At 36.4% G+C, this 23,104-nt stretch overlaps 1 protein-coding gene across 2 annotated transcripts; it reads right to left on the bottom strand.

Moving 5' to 3' along the window:
• Positions 1 to 871: 871 nt before the first annotated feature.
• Positions 872 to 18,014, bottom strand: LOC131147999 (serine carboxypeptidase-like 51). 2 transcript variants are annotated; one of them, XM_058097723.1, is made up of 14 exons: positions 17,589 to 17,822; positions 17,380 to 17,457; positions 17,162 to 17,256; positions 16,913 to 17,020; positions 16,552 to 16,792; positions 16,353 to 16,396; positions 16,160 to 16,227; positions 15,951 to 16,056; positions 15,632 to 15,831; positions 15,488 to 15,557; positions 14,740 to 14,790; positions 14,227 to 14,279; positions 14,002 to 14,134; positions 872 to 1,393 (listed from the first exon to the last, which is right to left on the bottom strand). In XM_058097723.1, the coding sequence occupies exons 3-14, from the start codon at positions 17,246 to 17,248 to the stop codon at positions 1,322 to 1,324; spliced, it is 1,233 nt and encodes a 410-aa protein (XP_057953706.1). In that variant the 5' UTR covers positions 17,249 to 17,256; positions 17,380 to 17,457; positions 17,589 to 17,822; the 3' UTR covers positions 872 to 1,321. The 2 variants fall into 2 exon arrangements, with proteins under 2 accessions (XP_057953706.1, XP_057953705.1); XM_058097722.1 differs by having other exon boundaries at positions 17,380 to 18,014.
• Between the last annotated feature and the right edge of the window lie 5,090 nt (positions 18,015 to 23,104).

Raw genomic sequence — 23,104 nt, 5'->3', positions numbered from 1 at the left:
TAATCCATATCCCACATCAATCTAGAAGCCCACCAAAGTTGAAGCCACAAATTCAGAAGCCCACCAGACTTGACTGAGTGGCTGCTGCAACCATTGTTGATCTAAATATTAGGTGGCTGTATTTTGTTGACGGAGAAGGAAATTGGTTGCTCCCATTGTCCTATAAATATGAGATTGCATTTCTTTGAAGCACAATTGGTTGGATCAAACAGGATCAACCAGTAAGGAGAGAAAAATCAGAGAGAAATTAATTTCATATGTTTCTTCCTTTTTGTGAGAGAAATTACTTCTTGTAATTATTGTTCTCAAATTGATGAGTGGATTGTTGCTTTGCAACCATGGATGTAGGCAATATTGTCCGAACCACATTAAAAATTTGACATCTTTTGTGTGTGTTTATTTTGGCTGAAATTTTAAATTCCCTTACACATAGGCTATTGGATGCATTTCCTTGATTTTATTTTGCATCCATCTATGTATGCAAGCTCTAGTAACTTATTATGTGAGCTCTTCTCACTGTGAATCCGTTAAATTTGTATTATCATCAACTAAAAGAAGCAAAAAAAAATTTTTGTCATTTAGATTTTAATTCTAAATTTTAAAGTGTAATACAAAATTTAAAAAATTAAATAAAACAAAAAAAATGTATGCATGTGTTAGAAAATAACAATCGCAACTGCAAAAAACAACTGAATAAAATATTACTTGTCATTATTATTATTATTATTATTATTATTATTATTATTATTACATTTTCTTTTCACTAGAATACATCATACCTCCATAAATAATAAAGAAAAAAAAATTGAACACGTCCATATGGTTGCCAAGGCAATAATGATTTGAGTAAATTACAACTGCAAAAAACAACTGAATAAAACATTACTTGTCATTATTATTGATTTATTGTTCTTATAAATAAAATGGCACCATCAATAGTTACTATTGGTTTGCTTTGTAATGAAAATTCAGATTATTATCCTTTAAAAGAAAATTGCACAATCAATGACAACAAATCACACTCCTAAAACTTTAATATTCTCTTTCACTGCTCACAGCACTGCTGATTTTCCTTGTTCTTCAATCCAATTTCAGTTCATTTGTACGAGAAATTATATAGGATCTATCCCTTCACATGTCTGTTTCCTTAATTATATACTTACTAAAAATGAAGTTCTCTTTGATATTAATGAAAATAGAAGCTGGAACACATAGAAGGATAGATTCCTGTATAATTTCTCCACCTGTACCGTTGCACACACCCTTCCTAGCCTATATTTTAACTATTATATGAGTTTGCTATTGTGATTAGTATCATCTGTCATGATGCGCTTGGAGACTGTGTAATGGCACCCAGCATGTTCAATGCAGTGCAGGGCTGATCAACGGGTACCTACAAGCAGACATACAGACACAGCCATACACTCAGTTAAAAATAATCCATGATTAAAAACAAATTTTCTTGATAGATATTTTCCCGTCAAACTTCTACATTTTCCGCACAGAAAAATAAGCTAGAAAGCAAGAAAATAAAAAAATAAAAAGGGATTATGGTTTTCTAGGGAAAATACTTTCATGGTAAATGCCATGTCTGGTTACTCTCGTGCCCAATCAATGAAGATACCATAAATGCATGAAAGGTCGTCGGAGTTGAGGTTTTTAGAATGTTTTCTCCCAGAGATATAATGAAATATAAATATATGATATGAATGTAATAAAATTTGTAGATGGATATAATAATTTATTAAAGTTATGTTTGGTTTTTAGAATGTTTATTTTCAGATATAATGAAATATAAATATATGATATGAATGTAATGCAATTTATAGATGGATATAATAATTTAGAAAAAAAAAAGGTTTATATTATTCTATACAAGAAAAAGGCCTATAGTTAAAATTTGAGAATGATTGCCTATGTTCTATGTTATGGTTTTGTAAGAAAATTTTATTTTAATTTGTATTGTCATTTTTTTTATATTGTAAATGTTCTATTTTTAAGTAAGTTAGCTTAGAATATAACTTTGGAAAAGACAATAAGAGATTGAAAAAAGAAAAACTGTTACATACGCGACAATAGAATGGCATAACAGAATGAATGAATCGCACTTTGTTAGAAAAGGTGAGATGCATGCTATCCAACATTGTTTTGGGTAAGGTGTTTTGGGCGAAAGCTGTTACATACGCCAGCTATATCATCAACAGACTTCCATCTGCAGTACTAAAGGGAAAACACCCATTAAGGTATGGACTAGACAACGTGTTATTGATTATGGTTCCTTATGTATTTTTGGTTGTCCAGCTTATTACCATGTAACTAATGGTAAGCTTGATCCCTAAGAAAAAGAAGCCATTTTTCTTGGCTTTAGCAGTAGTGTGAAAGCTTATAGGTTGTGGAATAAAGAAGCGAAAAAATGTGATATTTAGCAGGGATGTCATTTTTGAAAAAAGTTGAATGCTCGGGAAAGGAAAGAAGATGCACCTGCACCCATGGAAAAGACTAGCAAAGGAAATTTGCAAGAAGTAGAAATTAGAAAGGCCATTATAAGACCTTAATCTAAATATACTCCTCCAACCAAAATGAGGATTCTACAATCAAATTTCAAGTGTTTTCAAGTGATTTCAACGATTCCTTAAAAAAATGCTTCCTAATCATCAATTCTGAATATATATATATATTTTTATGAACTACAGTTGGCTTGTTGGAGGTAATTTGAAAAATCAAAATTTTTAGACCAAAAAAAAAAAAAAAAATGAGGATTCTACAATCAAATTTTAAGTGTTTTCAAGTGATTTCAACGATTCCATCAAAAAATGCTTCCTAAAAATCAATTCTGATTTTTTTTTTTTCGATGAACTACAGTTGGCTTGATGTCTCTTTGGAGGATATGTGGACAATCTACTCATGATTTAGTTATGACAACTGAAAATAAATTCCTTTTCCTTTCTCTTGTGTATTCTTTTCATATTTTTATCTTCTTTGGTGCTTGAATGTATGTTGGTTTGAAAGAGTATAAAGTAATAGAGTTTTTATATGATTAAGTCCTCTACATATACTCAACAAAAGTCTTCTCAAAAGAGGTTAGGGTCTAAAAGTTTTCTACAGAACAAATAATGAAAAGAAGAGTTATAGCAAGTAGTCGAACGCCCTCTGGACATAGTTGATCGACCATTACTGTACCTTGATTATTTCCCTATTTTTTGACCTTCTCTTGAAAAAAATGATCTTCAAAATAGGAAGCACACACAAATATACACGAAGGGTAAGTTGCCATTCCAACCATTCTTGGAATGGATGTTTTAAGATGGTAGGTTTCTAAACTTCATTCAAAGGAAGCTTAAAGTTCTACCTTCCCCATTCATAATTGAAACAAAATGGTGACTTCATTTTCTAAAACAAAATGGTAAGTTGGAAAACCAATGACTTAGTTTTCATTTAGTCACCAAACATGTTGGCAACTAAAACAGGCTATTAAAGCCTAGTGTCAACACCATCTCGAAATCTCCTTTCAATAAGATATAGAATCAAGATCCATAACTAATAATTATCAATGGCATTTTTCTGTACAAGAAAAATGGTTGGTACTATTGTCATCGCTAATAACTATTATTAGTGTTTTTTGCATCTTGTAGCTTACAATTTCAAGCTAAGATCATTTGTCCTAAAGATGTGTTTTCTTTTGTGTGCCTTAATTCCCGTGTCAGGATCAAGCACTACCGGTTCTTCTAAAACTAATTGGTGGTAGAAGGGGGGCAACCTTTTCCTTTAAACGGTAGCGCAGAGCCCCGCACTAAGTGTCAAGTGGACATAAGGGGCTGCACCAATTCTAAGTAGGGGTGCCGATGGGCTAGCACGCCAAGCACTGTCGAGCTAGGGCCCATTGCTACAATCCCTCGCAACAGGGTTGACTGCTGACTTCCCATAAAGCCAACATCCCGGTACCATGATTTTTATCATACTCATGGGCTTCATTCTCATCATTGTAGTTATGCTTCTTCTCTTGTGGTTCCTACTAGGGTTGTGGCATAAATCTACCTTGGTTGGATAAATGTCTCTATCATATTATATATGGACAAACAATACTTATTATTGTATCCTTTTGTCCAATCAGGGGCAAAGATCTTCTCTTACTTGCATTTAGGTGATCTAAAGCAGCAAATTCTCAAACTATTTCTCTGGCTTCAAATTCTCATTTATTAGCCCTTATTCTTCTTTTGTTTTTTCTTTGGTATTCATCTTTCAAGGGTTTAAATGTCCATTTCTTGCATGGTTCTTTTCTTCCTTCTCTTTCTTTAATTCAACCTTCATCTCAACTAGCCTACATGGTTTCCTTTATGTTCCAATACTTCTTCTCCCTTCATGAGCTCAGTAGTGACTTGAAGAACCTCTTGAATAGGGAGAACCTAAATCTAAATAGTTGAAACATATATATTCACACTATCAATAACACTTTATACATGGTCTGGTAAGGTACTTCAATTGCTTCAACATCAAAGTTCTATATGTACACTTGCAACAATGTCACACACACACACACACACACACACACACACACACATTCTTCTATTGCTAATAAATAAAAAACAAAGAACTAGTTATTGTAAGGAACACTGTGACACACACACACACACACACACACATATATATATATATATATATACTTCTATTGCTAATTAAATATAAAACAAAGAACTAGTTATCATAAGGAAATAAGGAACATGGTGAGACTGCATTAAGATTGACTTCTTTAAGGTAGTGGTGAAGGTGTTGCACATGATTTATGGCATTTGGGCTCCATGGAAAACTATCAATGCGCTAAATGTCTCAAAGTGGTATATGGGGTTTCGGAAGCAGTCATAGGAACGTTGTTTGCATCTTGAACCCGAGTGTCAAGGGCTCCTCAATCATTTTATAGGTGAATGGTTCTTATTTTCATGGGAGGATTGGTTGTAGCTATAGCCCTCTATTTTTGGCTCTTTGACTACTCTCTCTGACCTTAAAGTTTCTTCTTTTTCTTACTCTTCCTCTTTTCGATTTTTCATTAATCATAAGCTCTTTACTAAGTCCATAGTTGGATACACGCTACGTCAAGGAATTAAAAAAACTATCCTATTGCTCAAGAATTTTGGCGTTAGCTAGAAAAGCTTGGGACTAATAGTGGGTTGTATTGGTTATCCATTGATTGGATTGGATTATTCCTTCTAGATAAGTCTACTTGAAACCCTTATATGCTTTTGTGATATCTAAAGTTATTCTATAGGCAAAACAAACATGCCTTCTGGGATTTTCATGGGTATGGAATTAGGCAGACCACACACTTTCCCAAGGTGGTAGAATACAAAAGGATTGATTGTCACAATCACCCTAAAGACCTTGGTTGTTTTGAGTAGTTAAATGGGAATAAGGCTAAGTCATGGTTTACTTTTTTCCTACACAATGTGGTTGTGGTTGCGATTTTTTATACTAGTGAGATGGCACTCAATGGTGATCCTTCAAAATGAACACACAATGATGGTAACTATAGGTTACATTCTAGAAGAACCATTCAATGCTATAGTGTAAAAAATAATAATAACAAACAAAATAAAATAAAAAATAAAAGAAGCAAAAGAAAAAAAGGAAAAAGTGATTTGGTTGTTGGGTCACCCTAAATAAAGAGGGACTCATACCAAAGTTTGGGCGGTTATTCTTATTAGGGATATGGGTCAAATTTTGATTGGAACGCATGCACCGGTGAAAGTATCGTGAAGCGAGGAACAAGCGAGAGGTTTGCAAGATGGTTGGAATGAGGGCAAACGTCGATGGTTTGGGTGTAACCGTCGATGGTTTCAGGCAATGCTGCAGGGTGTTCTTCTCAACTTCAAACCGTCGATGGTTTGGCCTAAGCCATTGATGATTTTGCTCTTAGACGTCACACATTTTTGAATCAAAGATTAGTAGATTAGGAGTTTTTGGAAATTTTTTCTTTAGGGGATTGCTACAGAAGTATTTTAGATTAAGTAGAGGTCTTTTGTACACATTATATTAGTATTTAATCATTTTATGTCACCCTAATCTGATAAGCTTGGTGTAAACTTCATTGATATAGTGAAAAACAGCCACTGCTTCCGTGGAGATAGACAAATTGCCAAACCAAGTAAATTCATGTGTCTTTGATTGTTACTTTTTTTTATTCTAAATGTTGAGTGGTTTCTTGTTTAGTATAATTCATCATCGAGTGCTTGCCTTGATTGTTCCATTTATCGTTTAGTGAGTTTGTGTGAGGTCTTCTGCTGTGCACACTTAACATCAACAATTGCTATCAGAGTACCAATTTTGCACAACTATTCTAGACTAGTCCCACAGTATTCTATTGCTGGGTTGTAGAAGTGGTTTGGGCCAAGTATAGAGGATGTTAGTGTGACTGACTTTCTTTCAAAAATTGGATATCTAGCCCCTTATTAGGCCACATTAGACTACATTACTGTGTTGGATACTCCATCTTGGGATATTCCTATATGTCGTAAGGGCAGCATAATTTTTGTTAATAAATGTAAAACTATTCATTTTGGATAGATTAACCCCAAGAAGTTTCCAAGTGCACATTGGATATTGCAAATCCCCCAAAACTCAGGAAGGCACACTTAGAAGAAAACATGCATCAATTTCTATGACAAATACAACACGTTGGGTATTATTAATTAGAAAGCTAGAAATGATCTCCAAATAGATGGCAAGTAACCAAGGGCAGTTGATGTCAAAATTTTAGTTCAATCAGACGAGAAATCACCATCCAATCGTCAAGATAAAATTGTCTACACAAGCACCTTCAATCCTGAATTTTCAGCAAACTATTTTCTTCTCTCAATCACTCTTTCTTGGTTGTCCCAAGGATGCACGGAACTCTTTTTTTCTTTAGTAATATATTTCCAAAAAATGTGTTTATTTACTACTCAAATAATGACCCACCATATTCCAAAGAAAGCCACTCTCAATTAATAAAGAACCACTCCATTCCAAGACAACAAGTGAGATACCACTAAGCACAAAGACTCTTCACTACTACTTGGACATGAACTTCACTTGGGCATTGAACAAGACTTCCAAGAGAATCATTTACACATGTAGGCCATCCTTCACATAAGAGGAAACCCAACATTTTTCATATGATTCAATTAAATTTTTAAACAAAAATTTGAGGTCATGTTATTCCTAATTTTGAGTGGTGTAATTAAGATTTGAAGCTTCTTAGTATAGAAATTTATAGTTGCGCTTGTTGTGCCATCTGATTGCGAGTGAGATCTTACCCTTATCTTTGTGAATTTGGGGAGAGTGTGATTATATTAAGGTGGTTTTGTGGATCAGGTGTTGGAGATCTTTAGCATAGTTAATGTTAAATCGGTCACCAGTACACCATTGGCGAATTAAAGTAAAGAGTCTACCATTGAGTACTCTAGGATGGTTGGTGATGTTTAGGACATGTCAAAGGTTTCCTATTCCAGTGCAGCGGGGTACTTCGGCGGGCAACATAATGATCCGTCAGTTGTGTGGTTTGCATATGCAGACTATACAAGGGACTTGGATAGCAAGAGGCTTACAACAGGATACATTGTGGGAAGGCTTAATTGTTGGAAGTGCAGGGTATAGTCCTAGGTTTCTAGTCACAATTGGATCGGAGTTTTTGATAGAAGCTATGGCTTCCATGGTAGCATTTTGATTTAGAGGATTGTTCAAGGAGCAAGGTGTTTAGCTAGGTGGAGCTCCTGTTACTATGGACAAGTTCAAATTTCTGCTTGGACTTGGTTTACATCTTTAGGTGTTAGATGGGAGGCGGTCTCAATCTACTTACCTGGGTGGAGCAGCGAGGTTATGGTTTCGAATTTCTCCTAAGTGGTGAATATTTGCTAAGGTGGAGATTTTTAGGGATGTGGCTCATATTTTGAGTGAAACGCACGCACCGAGGAAAGCATTGTGAAGCAAAGAACGAGCGATAGGTTCATAGGATAGCAGGATTAAGGGCAAAAAGTCGATGATTTGGGTGTAACCATCAAAGGTTTATGGCAGTGCTGCAAGGTGTGCTTCTCAGCTTCAAACCGTCGACGGGCCTAAAACGTTGACGATTTCGCTTGCGGATGTCACAGATTTTTGAATCAAAGATCAGTAGATTGGGAGTTTTTGGAGGAATTTCCTCTGGGGGATCACTACATAAGTGTTTTAGATGAAGTAGAAGTCTTCTGTACTCATTATATTAGTATTTAATCATTATTATGTAACCCTAGTTTGATTAGCTTGGTGTAAGCTTCATTGAAATAGTGAAAAATAGCTGTTCCTCCCGTATACCAAGGTAAATTGTCAAACCATGTAAAATCTGGTGCCTTTGATTGTTGCTTTTGTTTATTCTCATTGTTGAGTGATTTCTTGTTTAGTATAGTTCATCATCGAGTGCTTAACTAACTTGTTCCATTAATTAATTCGTGAGTTTGTGTGGGGTCTTTCACTGTGCACAACAATTCAAGACTAGTCCCACAGTATTCCGTTGCCAAGTTGTAGAAGTGGTTTGGGCCAATTATAGAGGATGTTAGTGTGACCAACTTTCTTTCAAACATTGGGTATCTAGCCCCTTATTGAGCCATATTAGACTACATTACTGTGTTGGATACTCTGTGTTGGGATATTCCTATATGTTTGAAAGGCAACATAATTTTTGTTAATAAATACAAAACTATTCATTTTGGATAGATTAACCTCAAGAAGTTTCCAAGTGCAGATTGGATATTGCAAGTCTCCCAAAACTCAGGAAGGCACGCTTAGTAGAAAACATGAAGCAATTTTTGTGACACATACAACACGTTGGGTATTATTAATTGGAAATTAAGCCAGAAACGATCTCCTAACAGATGGCAAGTAACCAAGGGCAGCTGATGTCGAGGATGGTGACGAGGACATCACATGTGCCCTTTCCCCTTTGTGAGTTAATGGTGTTAAGCCAGTTGTACAGTTAGTTAATAGTTGTAAATATGGTAAGAGAGTTAGTTAGTTAGGAAGAATATTGTTGTTACTTAACTAATTTTCAGTTTGTAATTTTGTTATCTATTCTGTTTCGCTTGTTCTCATGTAGTTAGCTTCAGCTATAAATACCTACTGATATAATAATTTATTTTAATGAGAATTCATAATTTCTCTCTATATTTGGTTATTTCTTCACATGGTATCAAAGCAAGATTAGAGAAATTCTCCTCTCATGACTTCATCTACAACCTCGATAGACACTTCTTCTTCTCTTGTCAATTATGCTATTGATCCGAGCTCAAATCCTCATTACTTCCAAGGCAATGATGGTCCAAACCTGCATCTTGTTAATAAGGTTCTTACTCAAGACAACTATCAGACATGGAGCATGTGTGTTACAATGACACTAAGTGCCAAGAACAAGCTGGGTTTCAGTGGTGGAACTCTAGTAGCTCCTCTACCTACTGATGCGAATTATGCCACCTGGAAACGAGGCAATGACACTGTAAAGTCATGGATCCTCAATTCATTGTCTGATGACGTTTATACCAGTGTGATGTTCATTAAATCAGCAAGGGATATATGGACTAAACTTGAAGATTGATTCTCCTTGACCAATGGACCTAGGATCTTCTAGTTATAGCAATCTATTTCTAATCTAGCACAATGTCAGATGAATATTGTTGATTATTTCACACAATTGAAGTCCTTATGGGATGAACTGATGAGCTATAAGCCTATCTCGAAACATCCCCTGCTTCTTTGAAGATATTGGCTAATTATCAGAATCAAGAATATGTAATGAAGTTTTTAATGGGTTTGAATGAGTCATATGGTCACATTAAAAGCCAAGCCAAATCCTTCTCCGCAATCCCTTACCTCCCACAAACAAGGTATTTGCATTGCTTGTGCAAGGAGAGAGGCAAAAGGAGATTAGTTCAGTGATAATTACTAAACCAACAACTATGCTAGGAAAAGCTACAAGAAATCAAGGATACAGACATAATTTTGGCAAGAAAGAGAGACCTTTGTGCTCTCATTGTGAACTTCTAGGACACACAGCTAAAAAATGTTACAAGCTACATGGATATCCTCCAGAGTAGAAGTCAAGATCCAAGCACAATGTTCCTTCAGAAAATTAGGTAAACTTGGTAACCAATACTGAGCAATCTAATGAAGTGCAGTAGCTTTCATTCACTTAGGAACAACTCAGACACATCATGGCAATCATGCATCCCTCACCTCAAATGCAGCCACAACCTTCGGTTGCTCAAGTGACTGGACCTTTCCCTCAAAGTACAAATCCTTTTTCTACAGATCATCTTTTATCCACAATGACAGGTATTTCGTCTTGCTCATCTGTTGTTTGTACTTGAGGCCGAACACAAAATGGCCTCTCTTGGATTAGTGACACTGGGGCCACTGATCATATGCTAAATTCTATCCACTCTCTCACAACTATAACAACTTCCATTAAAACACATGTGAAATTACCTACCGGTGCTCTTGTTCTAGTAATACACATTGGAACAATTTGTATAACATCTACCTTGCTACTCACTGATGTTCTTGTTGTTCCTTCTTTTGCCTACAACCTAATTTCAGCCAGCAAACTTTTAAAATCCATTTCCCGCTGCCTTGTTTTTCATAACAAATATTGCATTATACAAGACTTGCATACATGGAGGATGATTGGATTGGGTGAAGAGAGTGCAGGTTTATATCATCTCCTCAATAAGCATTCAGCTATGCCAGTCTCCAATACAACTTCCAACAAGCGTGGCCTAATTACTGTACCTATTTCATTGTCTGTCAATAATTCTGATTTTGATGTTTGGCATTATAGATTAGGACATCCCTCTAAATCTACAGTAGACTTGTTGCATAAATTTGTTCCTAGAATAAAAGAGTCCCATTCTAGTCATTGTAATATATGTCCTCTTGCTAAACATCAGAGGTTGCCTTTCCCAAACAGCAATAATAAATGTTCAAAAGCTTTTCAACTTGTGCATTGTGATATTTGGGGTCTTTTTTCTATTAAATCAATTGATGGTGTAAGGCATTTTCTGACCATTGTAGATGATCATACCCGATGCACTTGGCTATACCTAATGCAATCTAAGGCACCAACGAGATATTATGTGCAATCTTTTGTCTCTTTTGTTGAAACTCAGTTTCATATTACTATACAAACCATTCATAATGATAATGGTGCAAAATTCCACATGCCTGATTTCTTTATTTCCAAAGGCATTGTCCACCAAAATTATGTGTCTCTATACCATAGCAGAATGGTGTTGTTGAACGAAAGCATCTACGTTCATCAACACATTCTTGCTGTGGCTAGATCTCTTAGATTTCATTCCAACTTACTTCTTCATTTTTGGGGTGAGTGTGTTCTAACTGTAGTTTATCTTATTAACAGGTTGCCCACTCCAATTCTCAATGGTAAATCTCCTTTTGAAATGTTGTTTTATAAACTTCCTAGCTATTTTCATCTTAGAGTTTTTTGTTGCCTTTGTTTTGCCTCTACTATTTCACATGGTCGAACCAAATTTGACCCTAGAGCAAAGTCTTGCATATTTGTAGGCTATCCTCATTCTGTAAAAGGCTATAAACCATATGATCCACATACTCAAAAGATATTCATATCCTACGATGTTGTTTTTCGTGAACATGTTTTTCCTTTTTAAAAATTTTCACATAATCATTCTTCTGATATTCCTCATCCAATTCTGCCAAACTGTGTAAATTCCTTTGATATTCTCACTTCAGAACCATCCACTTTTGAACTATCTTCCCACAATCCAAATATCACAACAAACACAAATAATGTTTCTATTGATTCCCTAAATGTTTCTAATACTTCCATTCCTTCTGTTCCTTAGAGAAGGACTTCAAGACAACTTCGTCCTCCTCCTTACCTCTAGAATTATCAATGCTCTCTACCTTCTTTGACAACTCAGCCCAACTTAGCCTCTGTTGCGGGTCTAGGCTGCCCTTATGACATTTTCTCCCTACACATCCATTTCCAACCTTTCTTTTGCTCATCAAGCTCAGTCACCAACCTTGTTGAGCCCAAATCTTATAAGGAGGCATCTTTATATCCTGAATGGAGAAATGCTATGGCTGCTAAAATCAAGGCTTTAGAAGACAATCACACCTAGACTTTGACTAAATTGCCTCCTCGAAAAGTTGCAATTGATAATAAATGGGTTTACAAGATTAAGTTCAAATTTGATGGTACTGTTGAAAGGGCCAAAGCATGAGTTGTGGCCAAAGGTTTTACACAACAAGCGGGCGTGGATTACATAGAGACTTTTAGCCCTGTTGCTAAGCTGGTCAGTGTCAGATGCATCTTATCCATTGTTGCTATCGAAGGTTGGCACCTTCATCAATTAGATGTCAATAATGTCTTCCTTCATGGAGACTTTGATGAGGAAGTCTATATGCGTGTACCTCCTGGATTTGCTAGCAAGGGGGAGAACATTGTATGCAAACTCAACAAGTCACTTTATGGGCTTAAGCAAGCATCACGACAATTGTACTCAAAATTATCTACCTCTTTGACAGAATTTGGTTACAAACAGTCACTTGCAGATTATTCACTCTTCACTAAGGATACTGGTGAGTCATATACCCTCTCCAAGTATATGTAGATGATTTGATTCTAACAGGGAATGATTTACAAGAATTTAAGAGTCTGACACATTTCCTACATGAGAAGTTTAAAATTAAAGATCTAGGAGAATTGAAGTACATTTTGGGGATAGAGGTAGCAAGGTCTACACAAGGCATTTCCATCTGTCAACGAAAATATGCATTGGATATTCTCAAAGACTCGGGTTATATAGGCTCTAAGGCAGTCAAATTTCCTATGGAGCAAAACTTGAAATTGACTACAGAAGAAGGGGATTTACTTGAAGATCCCACTACCTATAGAAGGTTAATTGGGAAAATGTTGTATCTAACTATTACAAGGCCTAACATATCCTATGAAGTTCAGGTTCTAAGTCAGTTCATGGATAAGCCAAGGGCACCTCACTTGACTGCAACATATCGGGTGCTAAAGTACATCAAAGCAACTCCTGGTTAAGGATTTTTCTTTTCAGCTTCATCAGACATACATTTAAAGGCCTTTTGTGATTTAGATTGGGTAGGTTGCATAGAGACTAGGAGTTCAGTCATAGGCTACTGTGTTTTCCTAGGAAACTCTTTAATCTCATGGATATCCAAGAAACATAAGACAGTCTCTCGATCATCTGCAGGAGCAGAATATAGATCCATGGCCACTATTGTCTGTGAAGTAACTTGGATGATTTCACTACTTAAGGATTTAAAGATTGAGCATACAAGGCAAGTTTTGATTTTTTTGTGACGACCAAGGAGCACTACATATAGCTGTTAATCTGGTATTCCATGAGAAAACAAAACATATAGAGATAGATGACCATATAGTTCAGGAGAAATTACTAGTTGGAATTATCAAGACACTGTAGTCACTTCGCAAAATCAGTTAGTAGACATCTTCACGAAACCCCTTGAATATTCTTCCTTTGCTTCATTGCTTCCCAAGATGGGTGTAATTGATGTTCATACTCAATCACATCCATCTTGAGGGGGAGTGTTAAGCTAGTTGTACAATTAGTTAATAGTTGTAAATATGGTCAGAGAGTTAATTAGGAAGAATATTGTTGTTACTTAACTAATTTTCAGTCTATAATTTTGTTATCTATTCTGTTTTGCTTGTTCTCGTGTAGTTAGCTTCAGCTATAAATACCTACTTATATAATGAATCATTTTAACGAGAATTTAGAATTTCTCTCCATAGTTGGTTATTTCTTCACAAATGGTAAACAGCTTTGTGGAGTGCATGCGACGATGTTATAATGATGATAACGATCATTGATGGTGGTGGGGATGGCCAATAAATTCATTTGCAGATGCAGATGGAGACAAGTGAAACTGGAAATTAAGATTCACATTAATGCAGCTAGGTTTGAGTTGACTTACGAAGTGGCCTGCTCCAAGAATCCAGTAGAAGTGTAGGTTTCTGAAGGTCTTGCGGAATCCTGTTGTGCCTTCATGATCATCACAGTATAGAGGAGTTCTTTTCTGATTCAGAAAACCATTGAGCCCCTCCCACCTGCCAAAGGCATGAGAAGTGAATATCATAAAATGCAGACCATGTGCACACAAGCTTGAAGGGATCACGAGAGAGGAGATTAGTAGAAGTACCTGAGCTTCTGAATCCATGCTTCTGTTCCCTTGGTTGCACAGATGAGATCAAGCTGCAGCAATCAACCATAGCATGTGTCATACATCATCACTAAAGGTTGAACCACATCTTGATTAATAAAACCCAGATTTTTTTTTTTGTCTTTTTTTTTTTTTCCGGTCCAACGGAGAGTCCGGAGCTCTTTGGGCACCTGACTCGTTCAACAGAATAACAGGCCAGCATGCTTCTTTAACCCTCTCCAATTAAATACCAAAGCTTATTTCAATTGAAAAGTCACACCCCCAAAGCTCGAACTTCGTTGAGTAGAGAAACAGCGAAGGGATAATCTGTTTTAGGCTTTTAGCTACATCTTATTTAGTCACTACACATGAAAGATCTAGGAGATTCATCGATCATCATACAATTTGGTTTAGCGGTCCAGATGGAACCCAGCCAACAACCCCAAGGCTCAAGACTTATCCTGGCTGCAAGTTCAGTGGTGAGAGATTGTTGAAAAGGATGTGGAGACTTACTTGCCCATTGTAAATGGTCACATTGACCCCTTTAGCTAGTAGCTCATCCACCTGAAAATATATATATGAAAAAATTTAATATTTTTCACTTTGAAAAGTTAACACATGCAACCCATCTTAGTGAAATAATGTATAAAATAAAAAACAAGTTCCCCTGCAGTGATTGAAATCGATAATGACAGACATTACGGCCTGTTGCAATGTTCCGCTGCGTTGTTGAGCAGTTTGTGGTGAAAAAGAAAAAAACACGGTTCTACAAATTGTTGGTGAAACAAGTGCTGACAATTACTCAAACTTCAAAAAATTTCACCCCACGTTTGTTTGGGAACTTGGATTTATTTGGGTTCGTTAATTTCAAAAGTACAAAATTTTATTGAATTATGCCCAACTTAATCTGCATACTAGTTCAAATCCAGTCTTAAAATTAGTGCCTTCTAACAGATCCTTTAATATTTCGCTCAAACACCAGCTTTTTGGCTGGTGAAGGCTAGAAGGGAGGAGGATGAAAATTTGGAACAAGGTCATTTTGTTTCCTTTTTTCCTTTTCCGGCAAATAAATTCAACTAAGAAACAAACTACTTCAATCAATCTAGTGGAAATTGGAAATTTTTCATTATCATTCTTCAAAACACTTGCAGCCACTGGTTTCTTAATCTGTATTTGAGTTGCTAAATCAGACTAAATTATTTTAACAAGTTCTGAAGTATTGATCTTCTTAAGTTTCGGAATTACATGTCAAGTGTGTTACCTCAGCTATTCTGGGCCTCATAAAATCGCCTTCCATTGCATCAAACACAAGATCTGATTGTCCTCCCCATCTGCAAACAGAATGAATGGTTAACGACAAAATGAACCTTATTCAGTGGATATTTTTCCTGAGGAGAAGACCCACCTCACATTGTTTGGGATAATCTTGAGCTTCTCTTTGATCACACCATTCATGAAGGTATCCAGATCAACACCACCACTTGGAGAAGACATTAGGGAATTGAGATATCTAGAGTAACTATTCTTCGCAATTTCTTTTGATAGCTCGGATGCTGCCAAGGATACTGGATCCATCCCAGAATCCAACAGAATATTGTAGAAGCTCTGCATTTGAAAAATTTTATAACTAATATATTAATGAACATATATGGGGAAAACCAAACCAACATGTGATTAATAGGAGTACAGAGAACGAAAGGACTTGTGAATCATTGGAGTAATACCACATAATTACTGTTGATGCGAATCAAATTCTCGAGATTGCTCCAAGAGTTTGTTGCATCGACGAATTTACCATCATCAAGTTGCTGCTTTATCCTCTCAGCCAGACTGTTTTCAGCATAGGGTTTGTTAAACGTCATGAAAATTATTGAACTCTGTAGCTTGTTTTTTATTTTAGTATCTTTTTTGTGAATAAGTCCGAAAGGAGGACCTGTTTGATTGCTGCACGCCATTGTCATCGAGCCGTGAGACATCTTTGAGAAGGGAACCCCATGAAAGCTGCAATATTCACATGTAACCATAAACTTTTTGAAGTAGAGCTTGCATGTGGGAAATGAAAACATCAGAATCAAATGATTTTATTAAAAACACGTGAGTTGAATTGTTGAAGTAAGAATAGTTACCACGAAATCTTCTGGCGAGATCCAACTGTCCCCCAGAACAACTCCTACACATGGAAGGGTTCCAAATTACAGAATTAGGGACCTTCGTGTATCGAAAGTCAATCAAAATAGCAGAATTCATACACCCCAAGCAAATTGAAAATGACACATATGGGTTTCCTGCTTTTATCTTGGAGAAGGTTGTTTAATTAGAGACTACCTCCAAGATTAAGCTCCAGTTTCTTGTTTTCTATGGCTGATAAAATTGATAATCCAAGAGTAACAGCAAATTTCCCTCCATAAGATTCTGCCACTATGTACAGAGGACTTTTTTGCAGGCTTTGATTCCTATTGAAAAGCTCCGCCAACAATGAAGTCAAGTCAGTCGCTGCTTCTAGATCAGTTTTCACCACGAGCGTTTTATCTTCTACAAAGCTGAATCCTGTTCCAACTGGATTGTCCTACATTTAGCCAAAAATTAATTAAAAAAGGGATAAGAAAGCTTTTGAAATTTTCACCTCTAATTCATGCTGAAACTTAATTATGTGCGTTCTTAGAAGTTAGAACACTAATAGCCTTACCACAAACAGGAGATCTGCTTTCCGCAGCCAAGTTGAATTCCGAGGCTCCAAATTTTTATTCAATGGCCCAATCTCCAGGAAATTCCCAAGCCCAACCCCGGAGGCACCCTAATTCTCACAAGAAGATTCAAAATTTCAGATTGAGATATTCATATTCAAGAATTTTCATAATAATTATCACAGGCAAATTCAAATTGATAAACTCAAGAGAAAAAGAGAAAGGGTTTTTTGATTATTCATGATACTCACAGGGCCACCCTGCAGCCACAGAATTGTCGGCCACGGTTTGGAGGAATTCTCAACTCTGTGTGGGCTTCTGTACAGCCACCAAAACATGTGGGCATCTGCTTGCGACAGACAATTCAAGAAAGAAAACAAACATCGATCAGTACATTTTCCATGAAAATTCCATCATCAAAATGGAAACTAATCGACAACCATAACAATTTTGAAGGCAATTTCCATACTAGGCCTGACTTGCACATATCCCCACTGTTCTAAACCGTCCTGGGTTCCTGCAGCTATGGTGATTCGCCCGTAAACCACTGAACCAAGGATCAAAGCAAACATGACACGAAACAACTTCTCCATTAGAAAAAAAAAAATGCAGGACCAAAAGCCACTTCACAGATCAATTGTGAACATGTAGGAAAGGAGAATATATATGTATATATACACGAGAAGAACGACTATATGGAGCTTTTGTTGTTTGTATCTTCAACCGAAGTAACCAAAATAAGGAACCCGCCAAGAAAGCAAGTGGAATTTGCAAGGGATAAATTCACGTAATGGCATCATTTATATATAGAATTTTCCTGCATTAAAAAACCAAAATCTTTGGAAGAAAGGGTAATATTATTAAATCCCAATGAGAAAACGGCGAAGGACAGGAAGATAAAATATTAAAAATTAAATGTCCTATAAATCTAGGGTGAGGTGCTGAGGAGTGGGTGTTTGGATCTTTAGGGTAGGGATACCTTTAAAGCTTAAATTAAAGTAAGGTTTATTTATTACTTGGCGGAAAAAGTATAATTAAAATATAGAGACAGGCTGTGCGCTGGAAAGAGCGGAACAGTTTTTCCTCTTCTTTATATGAAATCTTGCTTTTCTAATGTCTTTGATGGTCACGGGAAGATCCCACAAATTTTTTTTCTTTTTCACAAAAATAAATAAATAAATAAAAGAGTAAATTCAACACATGCTTGCTTTCCTCTTGGATTTATTGATTCTATGAAGATCTGATGGTGGTGATTAAAGAGCAACAAAACGGGGAAAGGTGTTTTTTTTTTTTTAATATAATCAGTCTACCAAGCAATTTCATAAAGCCAAAAGAGAGCACAATATCAAATATATATATTTTTAAAAATATAATTGTTGGAGTGTCAAGACTTGAAGAAATCCAGCCGTCCATTTCTGTAGAGATCCAGCGGCTGGTCTTTTTTTTATTTATTATGGGGGCATGGATGTAATTGCCTTTTATTATTGTAAATAGAATAAAATACAGCAGGGGCGTAGGGTTTTGGAGATTCAGAGTTTTCTGTTTGCAGCATCAGAGAGGGCAGCCGTAACGAGTCTTCTTCTTCACCCGAGCGCAAGAGATCTTCCCCTTCACAGTCGGCACGAGTCTTCACCAGCGTGACACACGTATGCAGCAAGTCTTCTTCCATAACCGGTGAGAGTCTTCAGCGCATGAGAGGGACTTGCAACCGAGAGAGATCCTTCACCTGCGCACAAGAGAAGGAGCCAACAGGAGGAGGTGCGTCGTAGGGTATCTCCAGCCTCCAGCGGAGGTGCACGCTCAGGTAAAGGGGAGGTAATGCACAGATCTAATTTCTTGGGAGGGTTTCTTTTAGGAAAATTAGGGAGAAGGATTGGAAGAAGCCTAGGGTTCTTCGCAAGTGCGAAGAGGGGCTTTCTTGGGTCGTTTTTGGACTGATTTCCAGAGGAGATTGGTAAGCCAAGAAAGGAAAAATCTTTGTATGTATATTATTTCTGTCAGATTTAATATAGTACTCTGAAGGTGAGTTTCTGTCATGGATGTAGGCCAATTATTGGGCCGAATCACATAAATGTGTTCTTGTGGATTGTGATTGTGGCATGTTTATGTTTTGCTAAATATTGGATTGGTGAACATATATTTTTCTTTATCAAGTTTAGCACACACAAATACGTTAAAATAAATAAGTTTTCATTTATGTGTGATCGTGGTTGATGCTTAGGTAAAATCATATTTTGGTTTGTTTATAATTGATTAAAATCTGAAAGTTAGAATAAGCAATTAGCTGAATTACACACAACAAGTGGTATCAGAGTCTGGTTATGTGATGGGGACTACTAGGTTTGAAATAGAAAATATCACCGAAAAAATTGACTTTGGTTTATGGAGAATCAAGATGCGTGCCATCTTGGTATAGCAAGGGCTTGAGGAGGCTCTTCTTGGAGAAAAGAAGGGAGCTTCCACTTCACAAGAGGGTAAACTAAGTTTACCCTCCACCGACAAAGTGAAGCCCGAAATCCTCCAAAAGGCACATAGTGCCATTATCCTGTCCTTAAGAGACAAAGTGCTTAGGGAAGTTGCCGATGAGGATACGGCAGCTGGATTGTGGTCAAAATTAGAAAGTTTGTACATAACAAAATCTCTAGCAAATAGACTCCATAAGAAGACTAGACTCTACACCTTTAGAATGACCCCTAGAACATCTATTGATGAACATTTAGATAAATTTAATAAAATTCTTTTGGATCTTGCTAATATTGATATTAGTATAGATGAAGAAGACCAAGTGATTCTTTTATTGAGTTCTCTTGATTCCACATATGAAAATATTAAAGAAACTTTGATGTATGGGAGAGAGAGGCTGACTTTAGAAGATGTGCAAGCCGTTTTGCACTCTAGGGAATTGCACACTAAGTTTGAGTCTAAATCAGGGTCAGGGGAAGGGTTAAATGTAAGAGGTAGGTCTGAAAAGAGGGACAAGAAAGGAAAAGGCAAGAGGTCTAGATTAAAGTCTAAGAGTAAAGCACTAAAGTGTTTTGCATGTCACAAGGAAGGACATTTTAAGAGGGACTGACCTGAGAGGAAAAATGGTGCAAATGCCACCACCTCTGAATCAAAGGGTAAGGCAACTGTAGTTTTAGATGGGTATGATAGTGCGGAAGTGTTGAACGTCTCTGATAAAGATTCGGGAAAAGAATGGATATTAGATTTAGGATGTTCCTTCCATATGTGTCCATTGAAAAACTAGTTTGAGTCCTTTACATGCTTAGAAGGAGGTCATGTTATCCTAGGAAACAATAAGTCAAGTAAAATAAAGGGTATTGGGACTGTGAGACTTCTAATGGACGATGGGATTGAAAGAGTGCTAAGAGATGTGAGGTACATACCTGAGCTGAAGAGAAACTTGATTTCTCTTGGTAGCTTAGATAAGACAGGGTACACGTTTAAGTTTGAATGAGGTAGCCTAAAAGTATGTAGAGGTTCACTGGTAGTGATGAAAGGGGTGCTAAAGAATGGACTGTACACCTTGGTAGGAAAGACAATGATTGGTGAGGCTTCACTTATCAATCATAGGATAGAAAATCAAGTTTCCTTGTGGCATAAGAGGCTAGGACATGTTAGCCAATAGAGCCTAAAGGAGCTAGAGAAACAGGGGCTCCTTGGAGATAAGAAACTTGAGGAATTGTCATTCTGTGAGGAGTGTGTCTTGGGTAAGTCTACTAGGGTTAGTTTTAAGAAGCCCACTCACACCACAAAGCAGACTCTTGATTACATACATTCATACTTGTGGGGGCCTGCTACGGTTAGTTCTCATGGTGGTTCTAGGTATTTTTTATCAATCATAGATGACTTTTTTTAGGAAAGTATGGGTTTATATTCTAAAACATAAAAGTGATACTTTTGAAAAGTTTAAAAAATGGAAAACCTTAGTTGAAAATCAAGTTGGCAGAAAAGTTAAAACACTGAGAACAGACAAAGGATTAGAATACTTGTCAAATGAATTTTCTGAATTTTGTAAAGTAGAGGGCATAGCTAGACAAAGGACTATAAGAGATACTCCCCAATAGAATGGATTAGCTGAAAGGATGAATAGGACTATTCTAGAAAGGGTATGATGCATGTTAGCCACTTCAGGTCTGCACAAGACCTTTTGGGCAGAGGCGGTGACCACTGTTGTATACCTTATTAATAGGTGTCCTTCCACAGCTCTAAATTTTAAAACTCCTCAATAAATCTGGTCGAGTAAGCCTACTGATTATCAGGGTTTAAAATTTTTTGGATGCGTAGCCTATGCCCACATTAGAACTGATAAATTAGAGCCTAGGGCTATTAAATGCATTTTTGTGGGATACCCAGAGGTGGTTAAAGGTTATAAGCTCTGGGTTGTAGAACCTGGAAAACAAAAATGTATTAATAGCAGGGATGTAATTTTTAATGAAACTAAAATGGGGGGAAAAATCAGAAAATTCATATGAAAGTGTTAGGCACTCTGATACTAATGACCTGGAGCTTGAGGTGGAGCAACCCTCCACTTCTCATAGCCATTTAGAAACAGATGCTACTGATTTTGAGGAGCAAAACTCAGAAACAAAAACTTTTGAATTAAGTAAAACCTACCTTCTAGCACGGCATAGTGAGAGGAGGATCATAAGACCTCCTCAAAGGTATAGGGAAGCTGATATGACAGCTTTTGCTCTTTCTATTGCTGAAACAGAAATTAAGGTGGAGCCTAGGACTTTTAGAGAGGCCATAGATAGTAAAGAGGCTAAAAAAAGGATTCTTACAATGCAAGAAGAAATGGAGTCTCTAAATAAGAATGAGACATGGGTGATGGTTCCTAAACCGGAAAAACGGAAACTCATAGGATCCAAGTGGATCTTTAAGAGGAAAGAGGGAATCCCTGGAGTTGAACCACCTAGGTACAAAGCTAGTTTAGTGGCTAAGGGATTTACACAAAGGGAAGGGGTAGACTATAATGAAATATTTTCCCTTGTTGCAAGGCATAGTTCAATTAGAATTCTATTATCTTTTATTGCTGTACATGACTTGCATTTGGAACAACTTGATGTTAAAACTGCTTTCTTGCATGGTACTTTAGAAGAAACAGTTTATACGCAACCTCCCGAGGGCTTTGATACAGAAATGAATAAAAATCATGTATGTTTATTAAATAAATCTTTATATGGGTTGAAACAATCACCTAGATGATGGTATAAATGATTTGATTCTTACATGATTCAAAATGATTTCTGTAGAAGCAATTATGATGTCTGTGTTTATTTTAAATCATGTGATAAATGTCATATATATTTTCTATTATATGTTGACGACATGTTGGTTGCTTGTGGAGACATGGATATGTTAAATCAAGTTTAGTGCATGCTTAAATATGAATTTGAAATGAAAGACTTAGGACCTGTTAAAAGGATACTTGGTATGGAAATAACTAGAGAAATGAATAAATAGCTTCTCTACTTGTCTCAAAATTCTTATATTTTCAAGGTACTAAAAAGATTTGGAATGAATTATGTTAAATCTACTTCTATTCCTGTTGCACAACATGTTAAATTGTATGAAAAAAGTGCCCTAAAACTGAAAATGAGTCACTGTTTATGAATAGAATATCTTATGCTAGTATGGTTGGTAGTGTAATGTATGCTATGGTATGTTCTAGACCTAATCTATCTTATGTTGTAAGTCAAGTGAGTAGATTTATGAGCAAGCTTGGAAAACCACATTGGCATGCTTTGAAACAAAATTTTCAATACTTGTTTGGAACAAAATAGCAAGGATTAATATTTGGTAAAAGGGATATGCATTGTGAAATAGGGTTAAAAGGATATGCAGATTCTGACTATACCGGAAATCTAGATACAAGAAAGTCTTTGTCTAGTATGATCTTTTCTTTTTTAGGTAGTGTTATTAGTTGGAAATCTCACATGCAGTCGATGGTAGCCTTGTCTACCACGGAGGCTGAATATATTTCCATGACTGAAGCCTTTAAGGAGGCTATATGGATAAAAGGACTGTGTCTAGAATTAGGAATGTATAGTGGAACCATTACAATTTATTGTGACACTCAAAGCACTATTCATTTGGCTAGGAATCATGTTTATCATGATAGGTCCAAACATATAGATGTTAGGCTGCATTTTATGAGGGATATTATTTTTAGTAGAGAAATAGAAGTAAGG

The sequence above is a fragment of the Malania oleifera genome, chromosome 2 (assembly GCF_029873635.1).
Source record: "Malania oleifera isolate guangnan ecotype guangnan chromosome 2, ASM2987363v1, whole genome shotgun sequence".
Lineage (NCBI taxonomy): Eukaryota > Viridiplantae > Streptophyta > Magnoliopsida > Santalales > Ximeniaceae > Malania > Malania oleifera.
The sequence above is the reverse complement of the archived record's forward strand: the minus strand, read 5'-3'. Positions and strand labels throughout refer to the sequence as shown.

What these genes read in the sequence shown, in the direction of transcription:
- LOC131147999 (XM_058097722.1), bottom strand. Translation starts at nt 17,503, where the DNA reads ATGGAGAAGTTGTTTCGTGTCATGTTTGCTTTGATCCTTGGTTCAGTG. An exon ending in AAGCAGATCTCCTGTTTGTG is followed by an intron (nt 16,793 to 16,912) that starts GTAAGGCTATTA and finishes GGCTAAATGTAG; the next exon opens with GACAATCCAGTTGGAACAGG. An exon ending in TCTCGCCAGAAGATTTCGTG is followed by an intron (nt 16,228 to 16,352) that starts GTAACTATTCTT and finishes TGAATATTGCAG; the next exon opens with CTTTCATGGGGTTCCCTTCT.